The sequence below is a fragment of the Phacochoerus africanus genome, chromosome 12, assembly GCF_016906955.1.
Source record: "Phacochoerus africanus isolate WHEZ1 chromosome 12, ROS_Pafr_v1, whole genome shotgun sequence".
Taxonomy (NCBI): Eukaryota; Metazoa; Chordata; class Mammalia; order Artiodactyla; family Suidae; genus Phacochoerus; species Phacochoerus africanus.
The window spans coordinates 17,282,547-17,306,158 of NC_062555.1; the positions used below are offsets into that span (position 1 = coordinate 17,282,547).

Here is a 23,612-nt window from a genome sequence, read left to right on the forward strand (position 1 = left end):
TGTGTGTGAGATGTGTGCACGTGTGTACATGTGTGTGTGTGCATGTGTGTGTGATATGTGGAATATGGATGTGTGTGGGGCGTGTTTATGGGGGGCTATTGGGGGGTAGGTCTCCCTGACTGCGGACGAATTTCGGAAAGAACGTAGGTGGGGAGGGGGCTGTTTTCCCAGCCAAGAGGCTCCGTGAGTGCAGACTGCTGGCGTTTGCTCCTGTTTGTCTGTGTGAGCCTGAGCTTCGCAGAGGTTTCCCTCCCCGAGGCGAGTGTCTGCGGAGGGGGCGCGGGGCTCCTTCTGGCGGGAGGGCTGGAAGGGGAGGGGGCCCTCTGGGCACGAAGACAGGTGGCGGGAGGGGACTCAGAGTTGGCCTGTGAATTCCAGCAGCTGGGCTCCCAGCACTTTGCCACTTCTGACGTCAGGTGGCAAGAACATGCTAGATGCCTTGGCGTCCACTGATTTGGAAGGCTCCAGAAGGTTTGGGGACATTAAAGCGGGCCAGGCCTTGAATTGAAGCTTGAGCCTCTGGGTTTCTAGCCCGCGAGGGAGGCTCTGGGGGAGCCTTGGGCTGAGGGCTCAGCGCTGTGGTCCTGCAACGCCACCTGGGGGTGATAAGGGGAATGGCTACTGGCGGATGAACCCCAGGCGCCTGCGGTGGGTGTTCAAGAGACCGCTCCCGCCCTGACTCCAGAGGAGACGCACCAGTCCCTGGGGAGACCCTGAGGACCTGCTTCCTGTTTCCATCAGTAGACAAAAAAAAAAAAAAAAAAAAAAACCTCACCCGGAAAACCTGGGCTTCTGTCGGAGCTGAGACTGCAGAACCTGGACGCCGCTCCTGCAATCTCTGTGGATCAAAGATCAAATGAATATTGGGATAAATTTCACATCTAAAAGCTGCAGCCAGGCCGCCTGCCCTGTTCTCTGCTTCCGCATCACCTCTCCTTCCCCAGAGCCCCCAGCTGGCCGTCTCTGGGCATTGGCTTCTGCTGGGTCCCTTTGCTGGGAGACCTGCTCCTCTCCTCTCCAGCAAGGTGAGCTGGAACCCCCCGGGGAAGCCAGGGGCTCCTTGAGGGGTGGGTTCCTTCACCCAGGCTGCTGTAATGAAGCACCCAGGCTGGGGGACTTAAACAAAGAAATGCATCATCTCATGGCTCTGGAGGCTGGGAGTCCAGGATGGAGGGGTGGGGGGCTGGGAGGGGAAGCTGAGGCGGGCCCCCTCCTTGGGTCACAGATGGCTATCTTCTTCCTGTGTCTCTTCACCCCCACATTCTTCCTGTATGCCTGCTCATCTCCAAGTTCCCTCCCCCTTTTCTTAGTTGAATTTTTTTTTTTCTTTTTAGGGGTCCAGGTGCAGCATATGGAAGTTCCCAGCTAGGGGTTGAATCAGAGCTACAGCTGCCAGCCTACGCCACAGCCAGAGCAATGTGGGACCGGAACAGGTGTCTGAAACCTACACCAAAGCTCATGGCAACGCTGGATCCTTAATCCACTCAGTGAGGTCAGGGATCGAACCCATATCCTCATGGATACTAGTCAGGTTCATTTCCTCTGAGCCACAATGGGAACTCCAGTTGAAATTTTTTAATGAAAGTATAGTTAATCTACAATGTTGTGATGGAGGATAATGTGAGAAAAAGAATGTGTGTGTGTGTATAAAATAAATAAATAGATAAGAAAAAAACCCCAATGCTGCACAAATGAAGTTTCCCCTTTTTATGAGGACATCAGTCACATTGGATTAGGGCTCACCCTGATGACCTTGTTTTATCTGGATTCCCTTTCTACAGACCCCACCTCCAAATAAGGTCCCACCCCGAGGAAGGGGACACTGGGGCTTCACCATCCGAACTTTGCTGAGGAAGCAATTCGGCCCCTCACAGGACACAGACCTGGGCTGGCAGCCACGGGGCTGGTCCTCCTGCTAAATGGAATCTGAAAGCTGAAGTGAACGGCTTTCCGAATGGAAATTCTGAGCTGGAAGGTGAACGTGCACAACCCTGCTTGCAGCTCCCAGCAAAACTAAAATTCAGAAAGATACATGCACTCGTACGTTCACTGCAAAACTAGTCACAATAGCTAGGACATGGAAATGACCTAAATGTCCATCCACAGATGACGGGATTAAGGAAACGGGGTATATATACAGTGGAATACTACTCAGCCTGAAAAAGAACAAAATAATGCCATTTGCAGCCACAAGGATGCAACTAGAGATTCTCATACTAAGTAAGTCAGAAAGAGAAGGCTGAAGTATATAAACTTTTTTGATACTTCGCTTATATTGAAAGGATACACTTTGGTCCATATATACATATATGTATTTTTTTTAGGGCCACACCCGCAGCATATGGAGGTTCCCGGGCTAGGGGTCGAATTGGATCTACAGCTGCCAGCCCACACCACAGCCATAGCAGTATGGATCTGAGTCACATCTGCAATCTCTGCCTTAGATTGAAGTAATGCTGGATCCTTAATCCACTGATTGAGGCCAGGGATAGAACACACATCCTCATGGATACTAGTCGGATTCCTAACCCGCTGAGCCGCAACAGGAACTCTGGCTTGTGTATTTTAGACTTATTTTTGCCTCATGCAAAAATCACCACTGGTACTTATCATCACCCTGATAATTATTGTCAGTTGTTCCCAGCTTGGTGGGAGTAAAATCTGGTTAGCTGTAATAAATCTAATTATGTCATGCTGAAATGTGAAAGATATTGCCCAGAATATCCTAGCCATGCACAGAAGGTTGGGTGGACTGGGCTTCAAAACTTGCTGAATTAAATAGCAGATGGGATTTCAAAATATTATGGAATAAAAATAGCCAGAATTTTATGACCGAAATTGTGTCTTCCACAATGAATGAATTCAAGATTCATTTCAATTTGATCATAAAAGTATGAGCATCCCTATATCAGCAAACCAGCAAGTTCAGACAACCATTCAAGTTCTGTTATCCAGAGTCATTTCTAGACTAAATGCAAATAACGTCTGACTTTACCTAAGAAGCCCTGATCAATTTCTTCCATATGATATTTCTCTAAATGAAAAAGACAAATGGCTGGAGGCTTGGCTGGTACATTTTTCTTTTCAATAATAATTCTCTTTGTATTCCACATAGCATGACACGTAAGTAATCTGTCTTTTACTGCACACATTCTGATAACAATTCTGATTATGAATTAAGGTGAATGACAGGGGATAGAAAGCTAGTCGCTGATAACCACATTATTTTAGATCTACTTATGCTTTTGATTTTATTTCTTTATGTGTCATTTTCTTGACAGTAAATAAGAAATATTTCCTATTCAGTACGTGGATTTCCATGTATGAAAGAAGTTGGCCAACTGATGGCTTGCTGCTTGCTTGGCATTCAGAGCTGAGGCTGCCTGAGCTCCCTGAGTAGCAGGACGGCCTGAGGATCCAGAGACGGTGATGGGGTCTGCTGCATCTTCATCTCCCTCCTGAAATGAAGGCTGGAGCATCAGTCAGACCTTTGCCCTTGGAGGTGCAGCTCAGGGCACAGAGGCCACTTCTGATTTTTCTCTCTTCACTTGGGGATGGCTGGGAAGAAAGAAGAGGCCAGATTGATCTGTGGGACCAGATTTTTTTTCAGACTTCTTCTCCGTTGTACCTGTGGGGGGGGGGAAAGGTGTGTCAGTAACTGGCATTATATGACAAACACAATTTTCTAGAGTCAAATTGTATCACTGATTTTTGTAGAGAATCTAATCCTCCTAGAAAGTCTAGTTATTTACTAAAGTATGCTGTATGCCTCCAGTGTAAAAATCTTTTTAAAAAAACAGGAGGTGGAGCTCCAGAAGAGCGTAGTGAGAGAGAGAGAGTGAGCGCAAGCATCTGTTTGTTTGTTTGTTTGTTTCCGGCCATGCTGGTGACATGTGGAAGTTCCAGGGCCAGGGATCAAACCCATGTCATAGCAGTGACCCAAGCCATAAGCAGTGACATCACTGGCTCCTTAACCTTCTGCGTCAAAGCTCGAAGCTCTCGAACTACTTAACTGGGCAGTTATTCATTCTTGGATGTGCTGCCCACTCTGTAAAGCATTGTTTAAAATGAAAGGAAACAAGCTTGCTAGGTTGTTGGAAGACATAGGTATTTTTACATGAATATCATCAGAGTCTGATGACTTTCAAAAAAATAAAAGCAAGTGATGATCCCGCAAATGAAAAATGAAGCTGGTTTTGATTTTTCTAGTCTCCTCCTCCTCATTCATTCATTCTTTCCTTAAGCAAATGTTTTTGAAGGGACATTTATAGGTCAGTCTATTCTCAACATTGGAGCCATCCATCCCCCCACCAAAAATAAAGATCCCTGATGGCCTAGTGGTTAAGCATCTGGCATTGTCACCGTGTGGCTTGGGTCACGGCTATGGCATGGGTTTGATGCCCTGGCCACTGCCAACCCCTCCCCCCAAGGAAAAAAAACCCCTGGGAGTTTCTTCAGAGAATCAGCCATGTGTGGTCTTGATGGAGCTCACATTCCAGTGGGATGGCTCCATACACATGCTATGGATTCTTCTACAGCCTCAGGTCAAGCAGTGTCAGGAGCTGGGGGTCGGAGTAGGGGGGGGACCTAGGGTTCGGGGACAGAGCGTGCCTGGAGGCAGGCTTCTTCGGTGGTCACTACCTATGGACTCTCCGATGGTCACTCTGACCAGGAGAGGCCCGGGTCCGCCTGCCTCTGAATGACCCTGCACCCTATGGAAGTGTACAGACTCTCCCGTCAAAGCGCTGCATTTCCACCCCAGCTCTGTTCCGGACTTCTGTGCGGACCTTGGATACGCCCAGAGCCTCTGCACTTCGGTGTTCGCCACGGAAAAACGGGCACAATCACCGCACCTCCCGCAGAGTGTTCTTGAGAGGATGAAGGGAACGAGGGTGTGGCACGTGCTCAGCCTGGCCCCTGGGGCACAGCCCTAGAGCAGGTGTTAGCCACCCTCGTTGGCAATGCCCCTCGTGGCTCAGATACACGTCTCACCTAAAGCTGTGAGCGTTTTCCTGTGATTCAAATATTCTTCAGAGAGACTACGGAGTATATGCCACATACAGACTCTTTCACCATTTCATCTTCAGAGGCGTCATCATTTTTTCTATTATTGAACATGTTGTCACAATTTTGAAAATGGATTACACAAAACAAAGTTCAAACACTCCCCTCTCGTCCCACACGTAAGCTGAAAACGCATCATGAACTTGTGCTCTGATTTATGGTTTTCTCTGTGACAGGTACTATCTTGTAACTTTAATTCTAAAGAGATTTACAAACCATTTAAAGACATTCATACTTGGTACCAGTATTTCTATTATTTAAAAAAAAAAAAAATCACAGGTCAGGAGTTCCCACGGTGGCTCAGTGGGTTAAGGACCTGATGTGGTCCCTGTGAGGATGCCGCTTTGCTCCCTGGCCTCGCTCAGTGGGTTAAGGATCTGGTGTTGCCACAAGCTGTGGTGTAGGTCCCAAATGAGGCTCAGATCCAGTGTTGTTGTGGCTGCGGTGGAGGCCTCAGTTGCAGCTCTGATTCAACCCCTGTTCTGGGAACTTCCACAGGCCACAGGTGCGGCTGTAAAAGGAAAAAGCAAATCAGTAATAAGTCAGAGAGATTAAAGAGAAGGGTTCCTGGGCTCCCTTCTCCGAGGGGTCTCTCCCTTCCCCACCGAGAGCCCCTGATCTGTGAATGGCGTCTTGGTGCCTGCAGAGGGCAGGGCACATCAGCTATTTCAAGTTACTCTACAAATGTTGGTTTTATACGGTCAGAACTTGAACACTAAACTTCCTGGGGTAATTTGATCCCTACCTTCCTGAAAGTGATTTTTATGAAAAGAGGCATTTGCTGTTGTCATTTATTGATTAGATTTCATACCCTCTTGTCCCATGTGGACTGTTTGGGTTCCTAAAATTGAGACAAGCAACCGAGTGGTGCTTTAATCTACGCAGTTTCCAGATTTTACTGTCATCTTGCTCGGTGCGCAGTTTTATGAAAAGGTCTTGATTTTACTTTGGAAATGAATTTTGACGTCCTGCCCACACTTCACTCTTTCCTTCCTTAAACCAGAGAAGTAAATTTGAATCAGGGTTTCGTGGGCCCTTTTCTGTAAGTAAATGGAGACATCAACTCTTGTTGCCTTTCTCGTGTGTGGCTAATGATGTGTCAGCGTGATTAAGAGAAAATAAGGCATCAGTCTTTTAAAACAACAGATATATTAAAAATTCCTTTGTGTTTGAGCTGATGATTTATCATATTTTATGATCCTTGATAAAATTAACCATAGTAGAATCCATTTCTGCTTATCTGAGTCTAGATTATTATGTAGATGAACCATGACTAATTTTGGGGGGTTGTTTGTTTTAAGCAGAAGCCCTGCTTTGTGGACTGAGACTGTGTCTTTTTTATTTTATTTTACTATTTTATTTTATTTGCTTTTTAGGGCCGCACTTGGAGCATATGAAGGTTCCCAGGTTAGGGGTCGAATTGGAAGTACAGCTGCCAGCCTACACCACAGCCACAGCAACGCCAGGTCCAAGCCACATCTGTGACCTACACCGCAGCTCATGGCAATGCCAGATCCTTAACCCACTGAGCGAGGCCAAGGATTGAACCTGCAACCTCATGGTTCCTAGTCGGATTTGTTTCTGTTGCTCCACAACGGGAACTCCATAATTTTTAATTCTATTTTAATCTTCCCCTTGGCATTTAAGACATACTGGCCACCTCCTTTGTGTCACTTAGTTTGTACTTAGAGAAGGTAAAGCTTATTTCATATCAGATGAGACAAAACAGACAAGAATGCAAATACAGGGCATGAAATACATGAATTGTAAAACCTAAAACAAATGCTCTTTTGGTTGCCTTTAGGTTTGGATTATCTGTGCCACTGTGTTTCATTCATTACCGAAGATAATTAAAAGGAAATGATATTATTTTTATAGAAAACTCTCCTATTGCCAAGAATTCTTACTCAAATTGGTAGCGTTGATAACTAATAAGAATCATGCATTGTCTCATTAAGTGTACAGCTAACAAAATTATGTAGTTTTCTACATTAATTAAATAAAGCAGCTTTTCGTTGTTGGCAGTCATGTTATTCAATTAGGCACAAGCAGTAAGAACCATCTGGTACAGGTTTTTAGTCTGACTACATGCATAGAGGCTTATGAAAATGACCATAGGTTAGATTTCCTCTTAATGTTGGACCTATTTTAATGACTAGAAAAAGGGCCACAGGTTAAGTTAGGCTCATATAAACTTCCTAGAACTAGCAGAAGAGTGATAGGATTTGAGTTTTTAAGGCTGTGCTTTAAGAGAAGGAGCATGAAGTGTGGAGTCAGAAGGTGACCTCAGGTTATCACTTCATTTTTTTTTTTTTTTTTTGAGTCACATGGAGGCATATGGAGGTTTCCAGGCTAGGGGTCAAATCACAGCTGTAGCCGTCGGCCTACACCACAGCCAGAGCAATGCAGGATCCGAGCTGCGTCTGCGACCTACACCACAGCTCAGGGCAACACCGGTTCCCGACCCGCTGAGTGAGGCCGGGGATCGAACCTGCATCCTCATGGATCCTAGTCGGGTTCGTTAACCGCTGAGCCACGAAGGGAGCTCCCTCTGACTTGATCCTTACGTGATCTTTTTACAAGTCAATTAGCCTCCATTTTGGGTCCTTTTTTTTTCCCAATTCTAGGATGCGTATAACGTTTTCATTGTGATTATTGTGAAAATCCAGAGCATCATTTATAAAACATCATGTAACCTGTAAAGTTCTGCATTCAGTTATTGCTATTAATACATGGAAAACATTCTTCTTGACTTGGCTGGTGAACCAGAAACTGACTGACGTCCTGGCTCCACCCTGCAGGTACGATAAGATTAGGAAGCAAGGATGGCCACACGGCCCTCAGATATGTCGAGTCACACCGCGTGGCTTTTAAAACCAGTTGGTGGACCCAAGTCCCAAATTAGCCCTAAGAAACTTTTATTTGTTCTGGCTCAGATGTCCTATTTGATTTTTTCCCCTCTGTCCAGGAAATGCATGATTTCCGTCTCTCTGAGCTAAAATACATGCATCTCGGAATATGTGTAAACAGAATAGGAACTGAGATAATTTTAGGCCCAGACATAAGTTAACAATCCAAAGAGAAATGGGATCCACTGTGGATTCTAAGTACCGACTCACTTTCTCATGTTGGACGTGAGCTCCCTTCTTCTTTCCTGTAACGCCGTCTAACGAGTCCTTCTGAGCTTCTGAACCAATTAGTGGAAGGAACCTTAGACTAGTGGGGCTTGACACCTAGAAGCCATAAATAAAGAGTTGGTAAGACACAAAGCATAACCTCTGTAAAGTGGGGGGGGCAGTAGGAGCTCACTATTAACTCTAATGCTTTACCCTCCGCATTGTCTGTAGTTGAAGCGTTGAGACCTGTGATAGGGATCCCATGTTCTTGGAGAAGACAAGTCACATTTTAAGAAACAACAGGTAAAGATTGAGTTGTCATATTTAGTCTTTTTTTTTTTTGTCTTTTGTCTTTTTAGGGCAGTACCTGTGGCATATGGAGGTTCCCAGGCTAGAGGTCGAATCGGAGCTGTAGCCACCGGCCTACACAACCACAGCAACTCGGGATCTGAGCCGCGTCTGCAACCTACACCACAGCTCACGGCAACGCCGGATCCTTCACCCACTGAGTGAGGCCAGGGATTGAACCCCCAACCTCATGGTTCCTAGTCGGATTCGTTTCCATGCACCGTGACGGGAACTCCTATTTAGCCTTTGTTTTATTATTCTTAGTGAATTCATTCATTCATTCATTCTTTAATTTCACGGAGATCATCTGGCGTAGAGACGTGAAGGATGAGTAGAAATTGGGAGGGGAGCACAGACGAGTTATGGGCGAGGGGCAGGAGAGGCAAAGCTGTAGGAGGATGGAAGAACGGTGATGCTTGAGGAATGGGAAGTAGTTTAGCAGAGGTGGAGGAGAGGGTACCCGGGAGAAGGTGGTGGCAAATGAGCTTATACAGCTCAGGCACAGGCCAGACCCCGAAGGGTTTGCGTAGCAGGCTAAAGGCATTTGGATTTTATGTCGTGGGTGATGAGGAGCCATGGTGAAGTCTGAAACAGTTTTCTGTAGTGTGGTTCAGAGTGGAATGGCATAGACAAGGGACCCAGGCTGTTGTCACAGAGAACCAAAGACTCGGGGATCAGACATAGCACATTGGCAGAAGCACCATTCGTTCTGCGTGGTTATGCAGCCTTGCAGGCTGCCCCAGGTCAGGAGTGAGATGTCAGACTCCCTGTAGTTCTCTGACCGCTACAGTCCTGGACGCCCCCCACTCACCCTGTATATAGGCAGAGAACCAAAAACAATCCCTGCCTCTCGGTTTTCAGTCATGAAACCTTCCAAGGCATGTCTTCGAATCTGTAAAACAGAGGAGTGAATGTTTAGTGAAAAGGACACATTACAGGAGTTCCCCTCACAGCTCAGCGGAAATGAATGCAACTAGGATCCATGAGGATGCTGTTTTGATCCCTGTCCCAACTCAGTGGGTTAAGGATCTGGCATTGCCGTGAGCTGTGGTGTAGGTCGCAGACGTGGCTCAGACTCTGAGTTGCTGTGGCTGTGGTGTAGGCTAGCGGCTGCAGCTCTGCAGCTCTGATTCGACCCCTAGCCTGGGAACTTACATATGCTACAGGTGCAGTCCTAAAAAGACCAAAAAAAAAAAAAAAAGAAAAGAAAAATGAAAAGGGGCAAAACAAGATTGCTGGTAGAAATCAGAGATTCCTAAGTGAAGACTCACGCTGAGTATTAAATCTTTGTCACTTTACCAAGTAACTGAGAAAACAAAAAAGTGTAGTAAAAAGAGGACAAACCTTATAATATTTGGGGCATTCAATTACTGCAAGAACTTAAAAACATTTCTAAAGATATCAGCAAATGAATTTAATATTTCAGTTAAATTACATAAAAACTGTTTCTTCTTTTCAAATTGGAAGAGAATATCAAAAGGGAATACCAGGGAGCTCCCATTGTGGCTCAGTGGGTTAGGAGCCCCACTAGTATCCATGAAGATGCAGGTTCAATCCATGGCCTCATTCAGTGGGTAAAGGATCCAATGTTGTCCTGAGCTGTGGTGTGGGTTGAAGATGTGGCTTGGATCCTGTGTTGCTATGGCTGTGGTGCAGACAAGCAACTGTAGCTCTGACTTGATCCCTAGGCTGCAAACTTCATACGCCACAAGTGCGGCCTGAAATTTAAACAAAAACAAAAACAAAAAACACTAATCTTGCTGTGTTGGTGTGTAGGTGTTCTATTCAACAAAATTGAGCATTTGTTACCTGCTATACTGGTATCTTTGCCCATAAAGAACTTGGGGTTTATTGGTGGAGGGGAGAGTAAATACGCCAATAATTCAAATTCAGTGTAGACATGGTAAGTACACGGGTTATGAGGACAAAGCAGGGGGACCGGGGCATGGGGGAGTGGAAGGAACGTTTATTGAGTGTCTATGATGCACCTACCTGCACGAACCTTCTCATCTAATCCTTGCAACAACTCTTTGAGGGATTTTCTTTTTTTTATTTTTATTTTTTTTTTATTTTCCCACTGTACAGCAAGGGGGTCAGGTTATCCTTACATGTATACATTACAATTACATTTTTCCCCCAGCCTTTCTTCTGTTGCAACACGAGTATCTAGACAAAGTTCTCAATGCTATTCAGCTATTCTAAGTTGTGTCTGATAAGCCCAAGCTCCCGATCCCTCCCACTCCCTCCCCCTCCCATCAGGCAGCCACAAGTCTCTTCTCCAAGTCCATGATTTTCTTTTCTGAGGAGATGTTCATTTGTGCTGGATATTAGATTCCAGTTATAAGTGATATCATATGGTATTTGTCTTTGTCTTTCTGGCTCATTTCACTCAGGATGAGATTCTCTAGCTCCATCCATGTTGCTGCAAATGGCATTATGTCATTCTTTTTTATGGCTGAGTAGTATCCCATTGTGTATATATACCACATCTTCCGAATCCAATCCTCTGTCGATGGACATTTGGGTTGTTTCCATGTCCTGGCTATTGTGAATAGTGCCGCAATGAACATGTGGGTGCACGTGTCTCTTTTAAGTAGAGTTTTGTCCAGATAGATGCCCAAGAGTGGGATTGTGGGGTCATATGGAAGTTCTATGTATAGATTTCTAAGGTATCTCCAAACTGTTCTCCATAGTGGCTGTACCAGTTTACATTCCCACCAACAGTGTAGGAGGGTTCCCTTTTCTCCACACCCCCTCTTTGAGGGATTTTCAGATGAGGAAAGAGATCAAATAACTTCTCTAAGATGAAACATAAGGCTGTCACATCCCACAGCCAGTCCCTTGCGTGCCGGTCACCCTCTCCTCTGGGAGAAGCTATCTGAATTGTTTGGACAGAAAGCTGGGGTTTATAAAAATCGCTTCATATTGGAAAGTGTGAACTCTTTATTAAATATGAAGGTGATGCTGTGAAAGAATGACTAAGGAGCACTGCTGTGTTTCACAAACTGGAACCACAGCCTCAGCTGTGAGGGGTTTGGGGTGGCATTCTCGGGCTTCAGTCCTTGCCCTCTGCCCTCAAACATAATGACAATCTGAACGCCATGCTTTTCATTCTCTTGCTTTTGCTTATATAGTTTTACCTCGTGTGCTTTTTGCCAAAAGTGTTTCATTTAATTTTGCCTCTTCTCTATTTTTAATCCAAATGAATTTGCAATGTATATATTCTTTTCTTTCTTTCTTTTTTTTTTGTCTTTTCGCCTTTTCTAGGGCCGCTCCCACAGCATATGAAGATTCCCCGGCTAGGGGTCTCATTGGAGCTGCAGCCGCCAGCCTACACCACAGCTCATGGCAACACTGGATCCTTAACCCACTTAGCAAGGCCAGGGATGGAACCCACAAGCTCGTGGTCCCTAGTCGGATTCGTTAACCACTGAGCCACGACGGGAACTCCATGGATTTGCAATGTATATATTCTTATGCAAAACGTTTCTCATTTCTCCTGACTGAAATTCAAGTACTTTAATTGTGCATTTCAAACATTCATGAACATATTATCCTGGTTCATGTATTTGTATTTAAAAATTTTTTTTATATTTTTAAGGGCTGTACCCATGGTACATGGAAGTTCCCGGGCTGGGAATCAAATCAGAGCTGCAGTTGCCGGCCTATGCCACAGCCACGGGAACGCCAGATCTGAGCCACATCTGGGAACTTCACCGCAGCTTGTGGCAACACCGGATCCTTAACCCATTGAGCGAGGCCAGGGACTGAACCCCCATCCTCATGGATACTAGTCGGGTTCTTAACCCACTGAGCCACAACTGGAACTCCTAGTTCATATGTTTTTACAGCTCCATAGTATTTCAATGTATACATACAGTTTATTTATCAACTATACTGTTGATGAACTTTCTGGTTTTTGCTATTTTTGTCTCCGGTTTTTGCTGTTATAGACAGAACTGCTCTGAGCTTTCTTGTTCCTGCCTCCTAAACACATGCTCAGGAATTTCTGCTGAGTAGAGTGTGCCTGTTTTCATCTTTACTATATAATGCCTGTCATGTTATTTTCCAAACTGATTCTAGCAAAATTCACACAATTTCCACCAGCACATGAGCGTCTGATTGTCCCAAATACACACAAACCCAGGGTGCTGTTAGACTTCGAGGGGTCTGCCAGTCCGCTGGGTGCAAAATGGCATCTTCTAATTTTTTTGATGTGTATTTCCACGATTTCTAATGAGATTGAGCATTTTTTCATGGCTTTGTTGGTAATTTTTTTTTTCTTTTTGCCTTTACTAGGGCCGCTCCCGTGGCATGTGGAGGTTCCCAGGCTAGGGGTCCAATCAGAGCTGTAGCCGCCGGCCTACACCAGAGCCACGGCAACTTTGGATCCGAGCTGCGTCTGCAACCTACACCACAGCTCACAGCAACGCCGGATCCTTAACCCAAGGGCCAGGGATCGAACCTACAACCTCATGGTTCCTAGTCAGAATCATTAACCACTGTGCCACGACGGGAACTCCAGTAATTTTTTTTCTTTTGTGAAATATCTATTCAAGTATTTGCCATTTTTGAAGCTGAACTATATTTTCTTCTTATGGATTTTTTTCCTATTCTGGACACTCATCCTCTGTCAGTTATGAAGATGGACTTTGATACTCAGAGAAAGGTCATGGATAGAGCAAGGTAGCTCAGGTGAACAGCAGGGGCAGAAGACTGAGGAATGTTCCCGAAAACAACAACTAGTCTGCTTTGTAGAGTGTTGGACAACCATAGGTGAGTAATGGCAGATACGTTTTAACAGGAGGTAAATGTGGTTTGTATTGGGGAAAATCTTGAGGAAGCCCATTTTAGTTATTTATTTTTGTTTTTGTTTTGTCTTTTTAGGACCATGCCCATCGTGCATGGAGGTTCCCAGGCTGGGGGTTCAATTGGAGCTGCAGCCGCTGGCCTACAACACAGCCACAGCAACGCTAGATCCTTAACCCACGGAACGAGGCCAGGGATCGAACCCGTATCCTCATGGATCCTAGTTGTATTCATTACTGCTGAGCCACGGCAGGAACTCCCAAGGAAACCCATTTCAAATAATGAATGCCAAACCTTAGCCTAAAGATTCATGCTATGTCCACTTTTCAGAAGTGTTTAAAATAGAATAAATAGTGGTATACATTTTTGGTTTGTTTGTTTAGGGCCGCACCTGCAGCATATGGACGTCCCCAGGCTAGGGGTCGAATGGGTGCTGCAGCTGCTGGCCTACACCACATCCACAGCAACACGGGATCCAAGCCACATCTGCAACTTACACCACAGCTCATGGCAACACGGGATCCTTAACTCACTGAGCAAGGCCTGGGATGGAAACTCGCATCCTCATGGATACTAGTCGGGCTCACCACAGCTGAGCCACCATGGGAACTCCGAGAGTGACACACATTTATCCCCTCTTTCTGCATGGACGAAAAGTGCGTCCATCTCTGAGGGCACCCAAAGGTGTCCTAACCTTCAATTTGTAGGTGTATTTGCCTCACTTGGCAAAAGGGACTTTGAAGATGTGACTGAAGCCTGAGATGGGTTTCCCGGTTAAGCCCGATCTAATCACAGGAATCCCTCAAAGCAGAGACTATTCCCCACTGGCCAGAGAGACGCGTGGCCACAGAAGATATGGGCGGAGAGATGCAACCATTTCTGGTTTTGAAGATGAAGGAGGGACCCGCAAAGGAAGGAGTAGGAGATTTTCCCCTAGAGCCTCTGAACGGAACACAGTCCTGGCAACCCCAGCGAGACCTGGGTCACGCCTCTGACCTGGAGAACCGTGAAACAGCTCATCTGTGTTGTGTGAGGCCCCAAGTTCGTAGGGAGGTGGAACAGCAGCAATGAAAACTAATGCACTGCCAGCCTGGGAAGGTCCATGCGCCGCAGGTGAGGCCCTAAAAAGCGCCCCCCCCCCCCTCAAAAAAAGAAAGAAAAGAAAACTAATATACTGGACATATCTACATTCAGACAAGTGAATTTTTTGTCTTGTTTGTTTTTTAAAGCTACCTTGGGAGAAGAAAGAGACTTGAAAAACTTAAAATCGTGGTCCACTTCAAAGGCCTTAGGAGGTGTACGTTTGAAAAGCAGAGACATCGAGCTCATTTTTTTCCATCTGCACACAAAGATACAAAAAGAAAAAGAAACCGTTCAGCACATAGCCATGCCTGAATTTTCCGCCTATGCAACAAGTCTCAGCTACGTCTTTCTTTGTCTGCCTCTGAATTCTCTGGCTCCCATAACACCAGTCCTAATGGCGTGACCTTAGCGCTTAATTGTTATTCCACTCGGCTTCTCAGATTCCCCTCCCAAGAAACTGCAGCGATGTCTGCTAAACCGAAACATGCCATGTCATTTCACGCATTCGTACCCATTGGAAAAACTGTACAGTGATGACGAGGCAATCTCTGCTACAAAATCAAGGCTTGATTCTTTGTGACTCAGTGCAGCTTCAAACCTTAACCTTTGGACTTTAAAAACGTGTACACATATTTAAAAAGCCATAACTAAATATTAAAAGCATTCTTTTAAAGATAACAACATGTCCTAAGATGGGGGTACGTCAACAGAAGGCCCAATCACTGCAGAGGAGACATGCGAACTGTGGGCCAGGCACTGAGCTAAGAACTATATAAAATGGGTAAACATGGTCTGAGTCCTCAGGGAACGCAGGGACTGGTGAGGAGATGCATATGAGCCAAACAGAACTTACTCTTCTAAGTACCAAGATATACAGATGTCCAAGGCTCAGCACTGACTCAAGGAGATGGATCAACTTTGCTTGGTGAACGAACGGTAACATATGGTAACATATTCTGAGGAGTCTTGGCTCCAATATACTACCTCTTACATTTTATATTTTATTTTATTTTTTTGCTTTTTAGACCCACCCCCATGGCCCATGGAGGTTCCCAGGCTAGGGGTCCAATTGGAGCTGTAGCCACCGGCCTACAACACAGCCACAGCAACGCCAGATCCGAGCCACATCTTCGACCTACATGGCAGATCATGGCAACGCCAGATCCTTGACCCACTGGTTGAGGCCAGGGATCAAAGCAGCATCCTCATGGGTACTAGTTGGGTTTGTTGACCTCTGAGCCACGACGGGAACCCCTCCCTCTCACATTTTAATTAGGCTGCTTCCCAGCGCTCCTCTCCCCAGCTAAGCCAAGTCTTGGACACTTCAGCGGGGTTTTGGTAGTCACCTGGAACCCTGGTTACTTGTTCTCAAACTGCTCCCGTTCCTGTTTTTCTGTTTTTGTTTCTTCTTTGGCCATATCTTCGGCATGTGGAAGTTCCAGGGCAAGGGACTGAATCTGACTGCAGCTGTGACCTACGCCACAGCTGTGGCAATGGCAGCTCCTTAACCCACTGTGCCACAGCAGGAACTCCAAACTATTCCAGTTTTGATACAAATGCCTTGTGGTTTGTGGCTCTTAATTTCAATTCCTATTTATAGTCGTTCTACCAACAATTTGAACTAGATGATGGCATTGGGGCTCCCCAGCGTTGACTCACTTAGGATTTCCCTCGAAGATTATCCTAGACGGTTCTCTCCGATTCTTCCCACTTTGGACTAACTTGTCAGCTATTCCAGTTCTGGTCTGCTGGCTATTACCAGTCTGGACCCTGAGAGCTAGATGTTTAGACGCCTACCAGGTAGGAGGGAGCTTGGTTGATGCGGAGCTCAGACGTGCACCCATCTCTTTCATTATAACAAGAGAGCCATCATCAAAACTAGGACAGAGCTTTGCAAAAGCATAAAACAATTTTTCCAATATTTTATTCTCGCTGGGGGGCTATCTCCACCCCCACCCCAAGTCTTTAGGAAAACAAGCAAGCTCACGAAACAAAGTCTTCTTCAGCCTCATCACTGTCTTCCTTACTAATTATATTGTCATCTCCTCACCTCTTCTGTTTATTTCTCACCCACAACAATGCGATTTTACCCATCACTCTTTGAAATTTCATGCTTTAGAATCACCAGGGACCTTTCAGCTGACAGACATGCCAGTTTCAGGGGTTTCTTCTCCGCTGTCGTATCTGATTTCACTGCTGTGTTCTACAAACGTGTGCTCTAGGCCACTTCTCTTGTTCTCTCCTCCCTTGGTTTCCATCAATTACTTCTTTATGACTCTCAGTATCTTCGTTAGTCTTAATTTTTTCACTGGTCTCCATCAATTACTTCTTTATGACGTTCAGTGTCTTGGCTCTTCCTCTTAATGTTTTTCACTGGTTTCTCTTCCTTGGCCTGATCTTTACAGACTATTTCTTGATTTCTTCCTTCGTTTTCTGTCTTTCTCACCTTACACGTAGGACCTAAGAGACTGATCCACATGGAAAACACTACTCTGCTGATGACACAGAAATGGTTGCCTATGGTCCTGACCTCTTTCGAGAGCTTCAGACAGGTCTGCCTCGGTGCTCATTGAGTATCTCCACGAGCATCTCAGATGTGAACCAAGCTGACCGTCTTGCTCCACAGCTTACTCTTCCCCTACGTATTCGGTCACAGTGATTTCTGTAAACTGGAAAATCCTTATGTGGGTCCATAAAAGTCTTATCGTGCTTTGGCCCTACAGACTTTTCTTGTTTTATCTCCTATCACGACCTCCCTACCTGCTCCCGGACTCCAAGCCCTGAAAGGCTATATTATAGTCTTTCATGATTTGGTGCCTTTGCTTAGGCAAGCACCTCTTTGGTCTTTGTTCAATTACATGCTATTTACCCCTCCGTGATTATTACTTTTTTGTGTGTCTTTTTTTTTTTTTTGTCTTTTCTAGGGCTGCACCTGCGGCAGATGGAGGTTCCCAGGCTAGGGGTCGAATTGAAGCTGTAGCCACTGGCCTACACCACAGCCACAGCAACACCAGATCCTTAACCCACTGAGTAAGGCCAGGGATTGAACCCGCAACCTCATGGTTCCTAGTCGGATTTGTTAACCACTGTGCCATGACGGGAACTCCCCTCTGTGATTATTTTAAGAACTGATATTCCTAGAGGTACTATTACACCAAAGCGTAGCTTTTGTTTACTTATTTCTTCATTTCACCGACTGGAGACATAATTGCAGGGTTCCGGGCTTTTCACCTTTGAATTCTCATGTCCAGGACAGAGTCAGAGTGTCACATAGCTGAATTTCACCTGCTCATCTAAAGAAAACTGGGTGCTCTTACCTCTGCTGGTCAAACACCAGAGGATATTCATACTTTTGCTTCTTCTCTGTGAACTTGCTCTCTTCTTTTATTTCTACGGGATATTCATTCACATCACAAGGCAAAATAAAGTCACTGGTCTGTGACATTTCAAAGATCCGTCGCTGCCCAAAGTACCCACAGTAGTGACCACTGAGCGCGTGCCAGAGCCTGAGGAATCGGAAAATAGGGAGCAAAGGGTAACCGGAATTCAGGGCAAGTTATTCTGTTCATGAGATCGTGTATAGGGATTTTCACTGGCACAACAGGGATTTTAAAACTTCAGTTTGGGACTCTTCCATGAAATACCGAGAGCTGTTCATGACAAACATTTTTTTTATCCATTAGAACTTGACTCTACAACAATTTTGGAAATGTCCATTTAAACTTGTACTTATTTTTTTCCTTTTTCTTTTTCATTTTAGGGCTGCACCTGCATCATATGGAGGTTCCCAGGCTAGAGGTCGAATTGGAGCAGCAGCTGCTGGCCTGCACCATGGCCACAGCAAGGCGGGATCCGAGCTGCGTCTGGGAGCTACACAGCAATGCCCAAGAAATGCAGCTCACTGCGGCTTAAAGAAATGGCCAATTAACCCTTCTAATGATAGGCAGCTGAAAATAAGCTGGAGCAGAGACCCAAGGGGCAGAGTTGTGAAAAACACCTCTAATGATGAAAGAATGCTTTTCTTATTTTTTCCTATGAATAAAACTACAGAGCTCCTCTTTGACAGAGGAAGCAGTTCTGTTTGCTCCTAAATAGGACCTTACCCCCCAAATCCACCACGGACACAACATTTCCAAAGCTTTTCACCCTTTCACATTCTAAATGTTTTTCTTTTTTGGCGCCCCCCTCTCTCAACGGATGGCACTGCATTCACTCGATTTTGCAATGCCAGGAGTCCTTCTTGACATCTGTCTCCTACCTTTTTTTTTTTTTTTGTCTTTTTGTCCTTTTAGGCCCGCTCCCGCGGCACATGGAGGTTCCCAGGCTAGGGGTTGAATTGAAGCTGTAGCCGCCGGCCTACACCACAGCCACATCAACACAGGATCTGAGTTGCATCTGGGACCTACGCCAGAGCTCATGGCAATGCTGGATCCTTAACCCACCAAGTGAGGCCCGGGATGGAATCTGCATCCTCACAGATATTAGTCGGGTTTGTTACCACTGAGCCACAGCAGGAACTGCTATTATACCTCTTAATGTTGATGAACACGGCATCTCATTTCCTTGGTGTGGAAAAGAATTACGAATCAGCAGCCACCTTCTCAAAGCCCTTTTGTACCACGTTTTTATTTGTTTGTTTATTAATTGTATTCATCAGCTAATAAAGATTGCATTTATGCTATATACTTAAACTTTCGCTTAAAATCCTTGACCTCTCAGACTCAAAACCCTTATTCTCAATATGAAGGTCATTACCTTACTGAGCCATCGATGGAAGCAGTTAGCACCACTTGTTTGTCTTCTATGTAGATTATTTGAACAATTTCTAAAGAATGAGCCCGCCAGGCAAGCAGCTGTTTGAATTTCTAGACAGGAACAACAAAGCATATCCCTTGTGACAAGGAGGTACTGATCTAAACTTGGCTTTGAGCAAAACCACCAATTGTTAAAGAGCTAAACTTATGAATGAGTGGTGTGGACATCTACGCAAGACAAGGGACCCCCACCCAACTTCCCCCTTCTCTTGCTTGTTGAGGTACCAAAAATTCTACTTTTAGATATTTAGTCATCTCTGCACATCCCTGGGACAGGAAGGATCTTACATCTTTCGCCATTTATCAGTGAACTGAGGGTTAGCGATTCATGTAGCTGATTCATGAGCATGAGGGCAAGGGCTGTGAGGACACCGAGGGAGACGGTCAGGAGAGAGCAAGCTGGAGGCAAAGACCAAAGGCCAGGCAAGCAAAGACTTTCCTATTTCCAAGGTTTATCCAGAGATCCCTGGCTTTTTTTTTTTTTTTTTTTGGTGGAGGTGGTGGCGGGGTTTGAACTATACGCCACAAAGATTCAACAGAAGAAATGGGCCCAGCTTCTTCTCTCAAAGACACCTTCAGACTTGATTGCTATGTTCCTTCAGTATGTGATGATCCCCGAGTTTAGAGCCCCTCACTGGGCTTCAGAAGATATTTCTAAACCTTTCGAACTAGATTTGTCAACTGGGAAGCTTGCTCTGCAGGAATATCCCCTTAAAATGAGTTCCCTCTCTATCACTGATGAACCCAGGTTAAGACCCTACCTCTTCCTGGTCAACTACCTGGTAGCTAGAATTCTGGCCTCTGCAAGTTCCATGAGGCTCGTGTTCATGTATACTTTAACATAGGTTAGGCACAATTCCTCCTAAATTTCTTGGCCTTCTGATTCCATTTCCTGTTCTTAGAGAGCCAGCATAAAATCTACATTCTTCTACTTCTTATCTCAAAGCAGTTCATTTGCTCATCTTTCTCTGCCTTGGGATGGGATTCTCTAAGGCAAGTAGTTTTCTTTTCTTTTTTTCTTTTTTAGGGGTGAACCCAAAGCATATGGAGGTTCCCAGGCTAGGGGCGGAATCGGAGCTGTAGCTGCCAGGCTATTGCACAGCCACAGCAACATGGGATCTGAACTATGTCTTCGACCTATACCATAGCTCCTGGTAACACAGGATCCTTAACCCACTGAGCAAGGCCAGGGATCAAACCCACAACCTCATGGGTACTAATTGGATTTACACTAGAGGGGAGGAAAACTTTCTTGAAAATAATAATGGCTGGGCACTAGGTTGGGCTTGCAAGGAAAAATAATGGAGCGTTCTTCTGTGGGGTTGTATAAGAAATAGAAAAATGACTATGGAGGACCAGGTAATATATGTATTCTTTCAAGCTCTGGGTTTTCTATGTAGATTATAACAAGTCCAAACCTGAAGTAGCAAGTGACCAGTGCTGGCTCACCCATCGTCCCCTCCTTTCCGCAGTAGCCACTGTTATATATCTTATAGCTTGAGTTTCAGTAGTTCTATGTATGACTGGAGAGTAAGTCTCATGTATTTCTATCTTTTGTGGTGTCTAACATAAATAAATGCTAAATAAATATGTGTTGATTCATTAATCAAGCTAAAACTAAAATTCTTACCTTTTCATCATGAGGTGGATCCAGGAAGGAACTAATACTGCAAAGGATAACGTGTCCTTCTGTATAAAATTGAAACATTGGGATCTTTAATTAGATATTCTGTCGTCTAAGTAAATACCACCCAGACAGCCAAATTGCTTTGATTCAGGAATTTATAATGTTAAGCAAAGCAGAATCTGAGAAATCAGAAATGAACAAAGACATTTCATGTCAATTTTTACATGTACAATTCTTTTTAGTTCTGGCTTAATAAGTTGTGATGCAGTTGCTGTGTAGGCTCAATGTCAAAGGTCTTCCAAACATCAGAGTAGATGAAATGAAATGAGCACACCAGTACCAGATGGAGCTCAAGCTGCTATGGACACACAAATGATAGTTACAAAAACTAGATTTCAAAAAGCAACAATGACTAGATTAGGCGTATCATATTCAAATTGCAGAACATCAAAGATAAAGAAATAATCTTTAAAGAGGCCAGAGGGAGAAAAACCTTACTTATAGAGGAGCAAAGGTAAGAATCACGTCTGACTTCTTCTCAGAAACCACATACGCAAGAAGAGGATGGAATGGAGTGAAATATTTTAAAGTGTTGAGAGAAAAACTCACCAACCTAGAATTCTGTATCCTGAGAAATTCTTCTTCTTTTTTTTTTTTTTGTCTTTTGTCTTTTTAGAGCCACACCTGAGGCATATGGAGGTTCCCAGGCTAGGAGTCGAATCGGAGCTGTAGCCACTGGCCACAGCCACAGCCACAGCAACATGGGATCCGAGCCGAGTCTGCAACCTACACCCACAGTTCATGGCAACGCCAGTCCTTAACCCACTGAGGGAGGCCAGGGATCGAACCTGAAACCTCATGGTTCCTAGTCAGATTCGTTTCTGCTGTGCCACGACGGGAAGTCCTGATAAATTATTCTTAAAAGTGAAGGAGAAATAAAGATTTTCTCAAACAAAATCCTATTTAATAGCAACAAAAAGCAACAACTAATGGTCTCTAAGGATGCCTGATTAAAACAGTGACTAAATAGCAGCCCCCACCGAAGTTCTTTTAATGTATATATCAGAGCACAGATAAGGGAACCTTACGGTCAGAATCTAGGACGTCTCATTTAATTATAATTTACATGAGACTGACTGGATTCCAAACCCACCCCCACCCTGCTTTTCTAGGCTACAGCAAAAGCCACAAAGCTCAGAAGAAGATGGTTACTTGACAGTAAGAGTGTTCTGGGCAGAGGCAAAGAGATGTGTTCTAAAGAGATGCGTTCTAAGAAGTCTGTAGATAATTTGAAATTTTAGTCCTACGTATTTTTCAGAAAGGCTTACCACATAGAAGGTACAGCTAGTGTAAAAATATACAAATTATTTTTAAAAAGAAACAAAATTTGTCTAATTTTAGATTCTTCTTTTGCAAACAGAAATACTATTTGTAGAAACTGTGGAGATTGATAGCTAAATAAAAATAACAAGTTAAGAGTAAGAATGTCAGGTATAAAAGGACTAGTGATGGACAATAGAAAACATACATAAAGATACATAAAGACACTAATAAAATTAAAACCTGTATTTACACCTGCATTCACACATATACATTATCTTTTAGAGTAGTGAGATAAGAAAATTTAAGCTGGAGCTCTTGCTGTGGTGCAGTGGGTTAAGAATCCTACTGCAGTGGCTTGAGTTGCTGCAGTGGTGAGGGTTCGATTCCTGGCCTGGTGCAAGTGGGTTAAAGGATCTGGCATTGCTGCAGCTACAGCTTAGGTGGCAGCTACGGCTTAGGTGGCAGCTACGGCTCACATTCAATTGGTGCCTGGGAACTTCCGTATGCTACAGGTGTAGCCATGAAAAGACAGCCCAACCAACCAACAAACAAAAACAAAAACAAAAAGAAAGAAAATGTAGGCTAATTCAAAAGATAGAAGAAAGAAAATAGAGAGGAAGCATTTAAAAAAGAGTGTTCCCCATCGTGGCTCAGGGGAAATGAATCTAACTAGTATCCATGAGGACATGGGTTTGATATCTGGCCTCGCTCAGTGGGTTAAAGATCTGGTGTTGCCGTGAGTTGTGGTGTAGTTCGCAGATATGGCTCAGATCTGGTGTTGCTGTGGCTGTGGTGTAGGCCAGTGGCTACAGCTCCAATTCAACCCCTAGCCTGGGAACCTCCATGTGCCGCAGGTGTAGCCCTAAAAAGACAAAAATAAATGAAATAATAAAAAAATAGTGTTACATGAAAGAATCAAGACCCACTGTATTAGTTATAATGATAAGTATAAAAAAGTCCCCTATAGGGAAAAATTAATCCCTTTCTTCTCTGATTTATGCCACTACTTCCTTTAATATGAAGATTATGCAGCATAACCCTTTTAAAGCTCAAAATGAAAACTCTGCATTCCTCCCAAGATGTAAGCTAAGCGGGTGGGGTAAGTCCTATACCCAATTTAAGAGGAAAGAAATTGCATGTCTTACTCTAAATAAAGAGCTAGAAAGGCCAGGGTCTCCTGACGTTCACCCATTCTGTTCACCTGGCATCCCTCCTCGCCTTCCGTTTGTCTCTATAAATGTCACATCTCTCCTGTATTCATTTTTATGTCATGGAGGTTGTTAGGACAGCCGTGGCCAGCTCTGTCAGAGCACGGACTTACCCACATTGCCCGTCAGTAGTATCCTGGTGCATGAATCCGTGTGCAGTGAGGTCAGGGAGATGGCAGCGTGTTTCGTGAAAGGCAGAATATCTTTCAGCAGCCTTCCC

The 23,612-nt window shown here is 44.6% G+C and overlaps 1 protein-coding gene across 1 annotated transcript in view; it reads right to left on the reverse strand.

Moving 5' to 3' along the window:
- Positions 1–3,089: 3,089 nt before the first annotated feature.
- The window catches only part of WDR64 (WD repeat domain 64), an 85,564-nt gene continuing 65,041 nt past the window's right edge, over positions 3,090–23,612 (reverse strand). The window contains 8 exon segments of the mRNA XM_047755141.1: positions 3,090–3,628; positions 8,184–8,297; positions 9,340–9,420; positions 14,571–14,676; positions 17,738–17,926; positions 19,176–19,285; positions 20,865–20,923; positions 23,506–23,611. Of these exon segments, the coding sequence (XP_047611097.1) occupies positions 3,545–3,628; positions 8,184–8,297; positions 9,340–9,420; positions 14,571–14,676; positions 17,738–17,926; positions 19,176–19,285; positions 20,865–20,923; positions 23,506–23,611 (849 nt within the window). The 3' untranslated portion in view covers positions 3,090–3,544.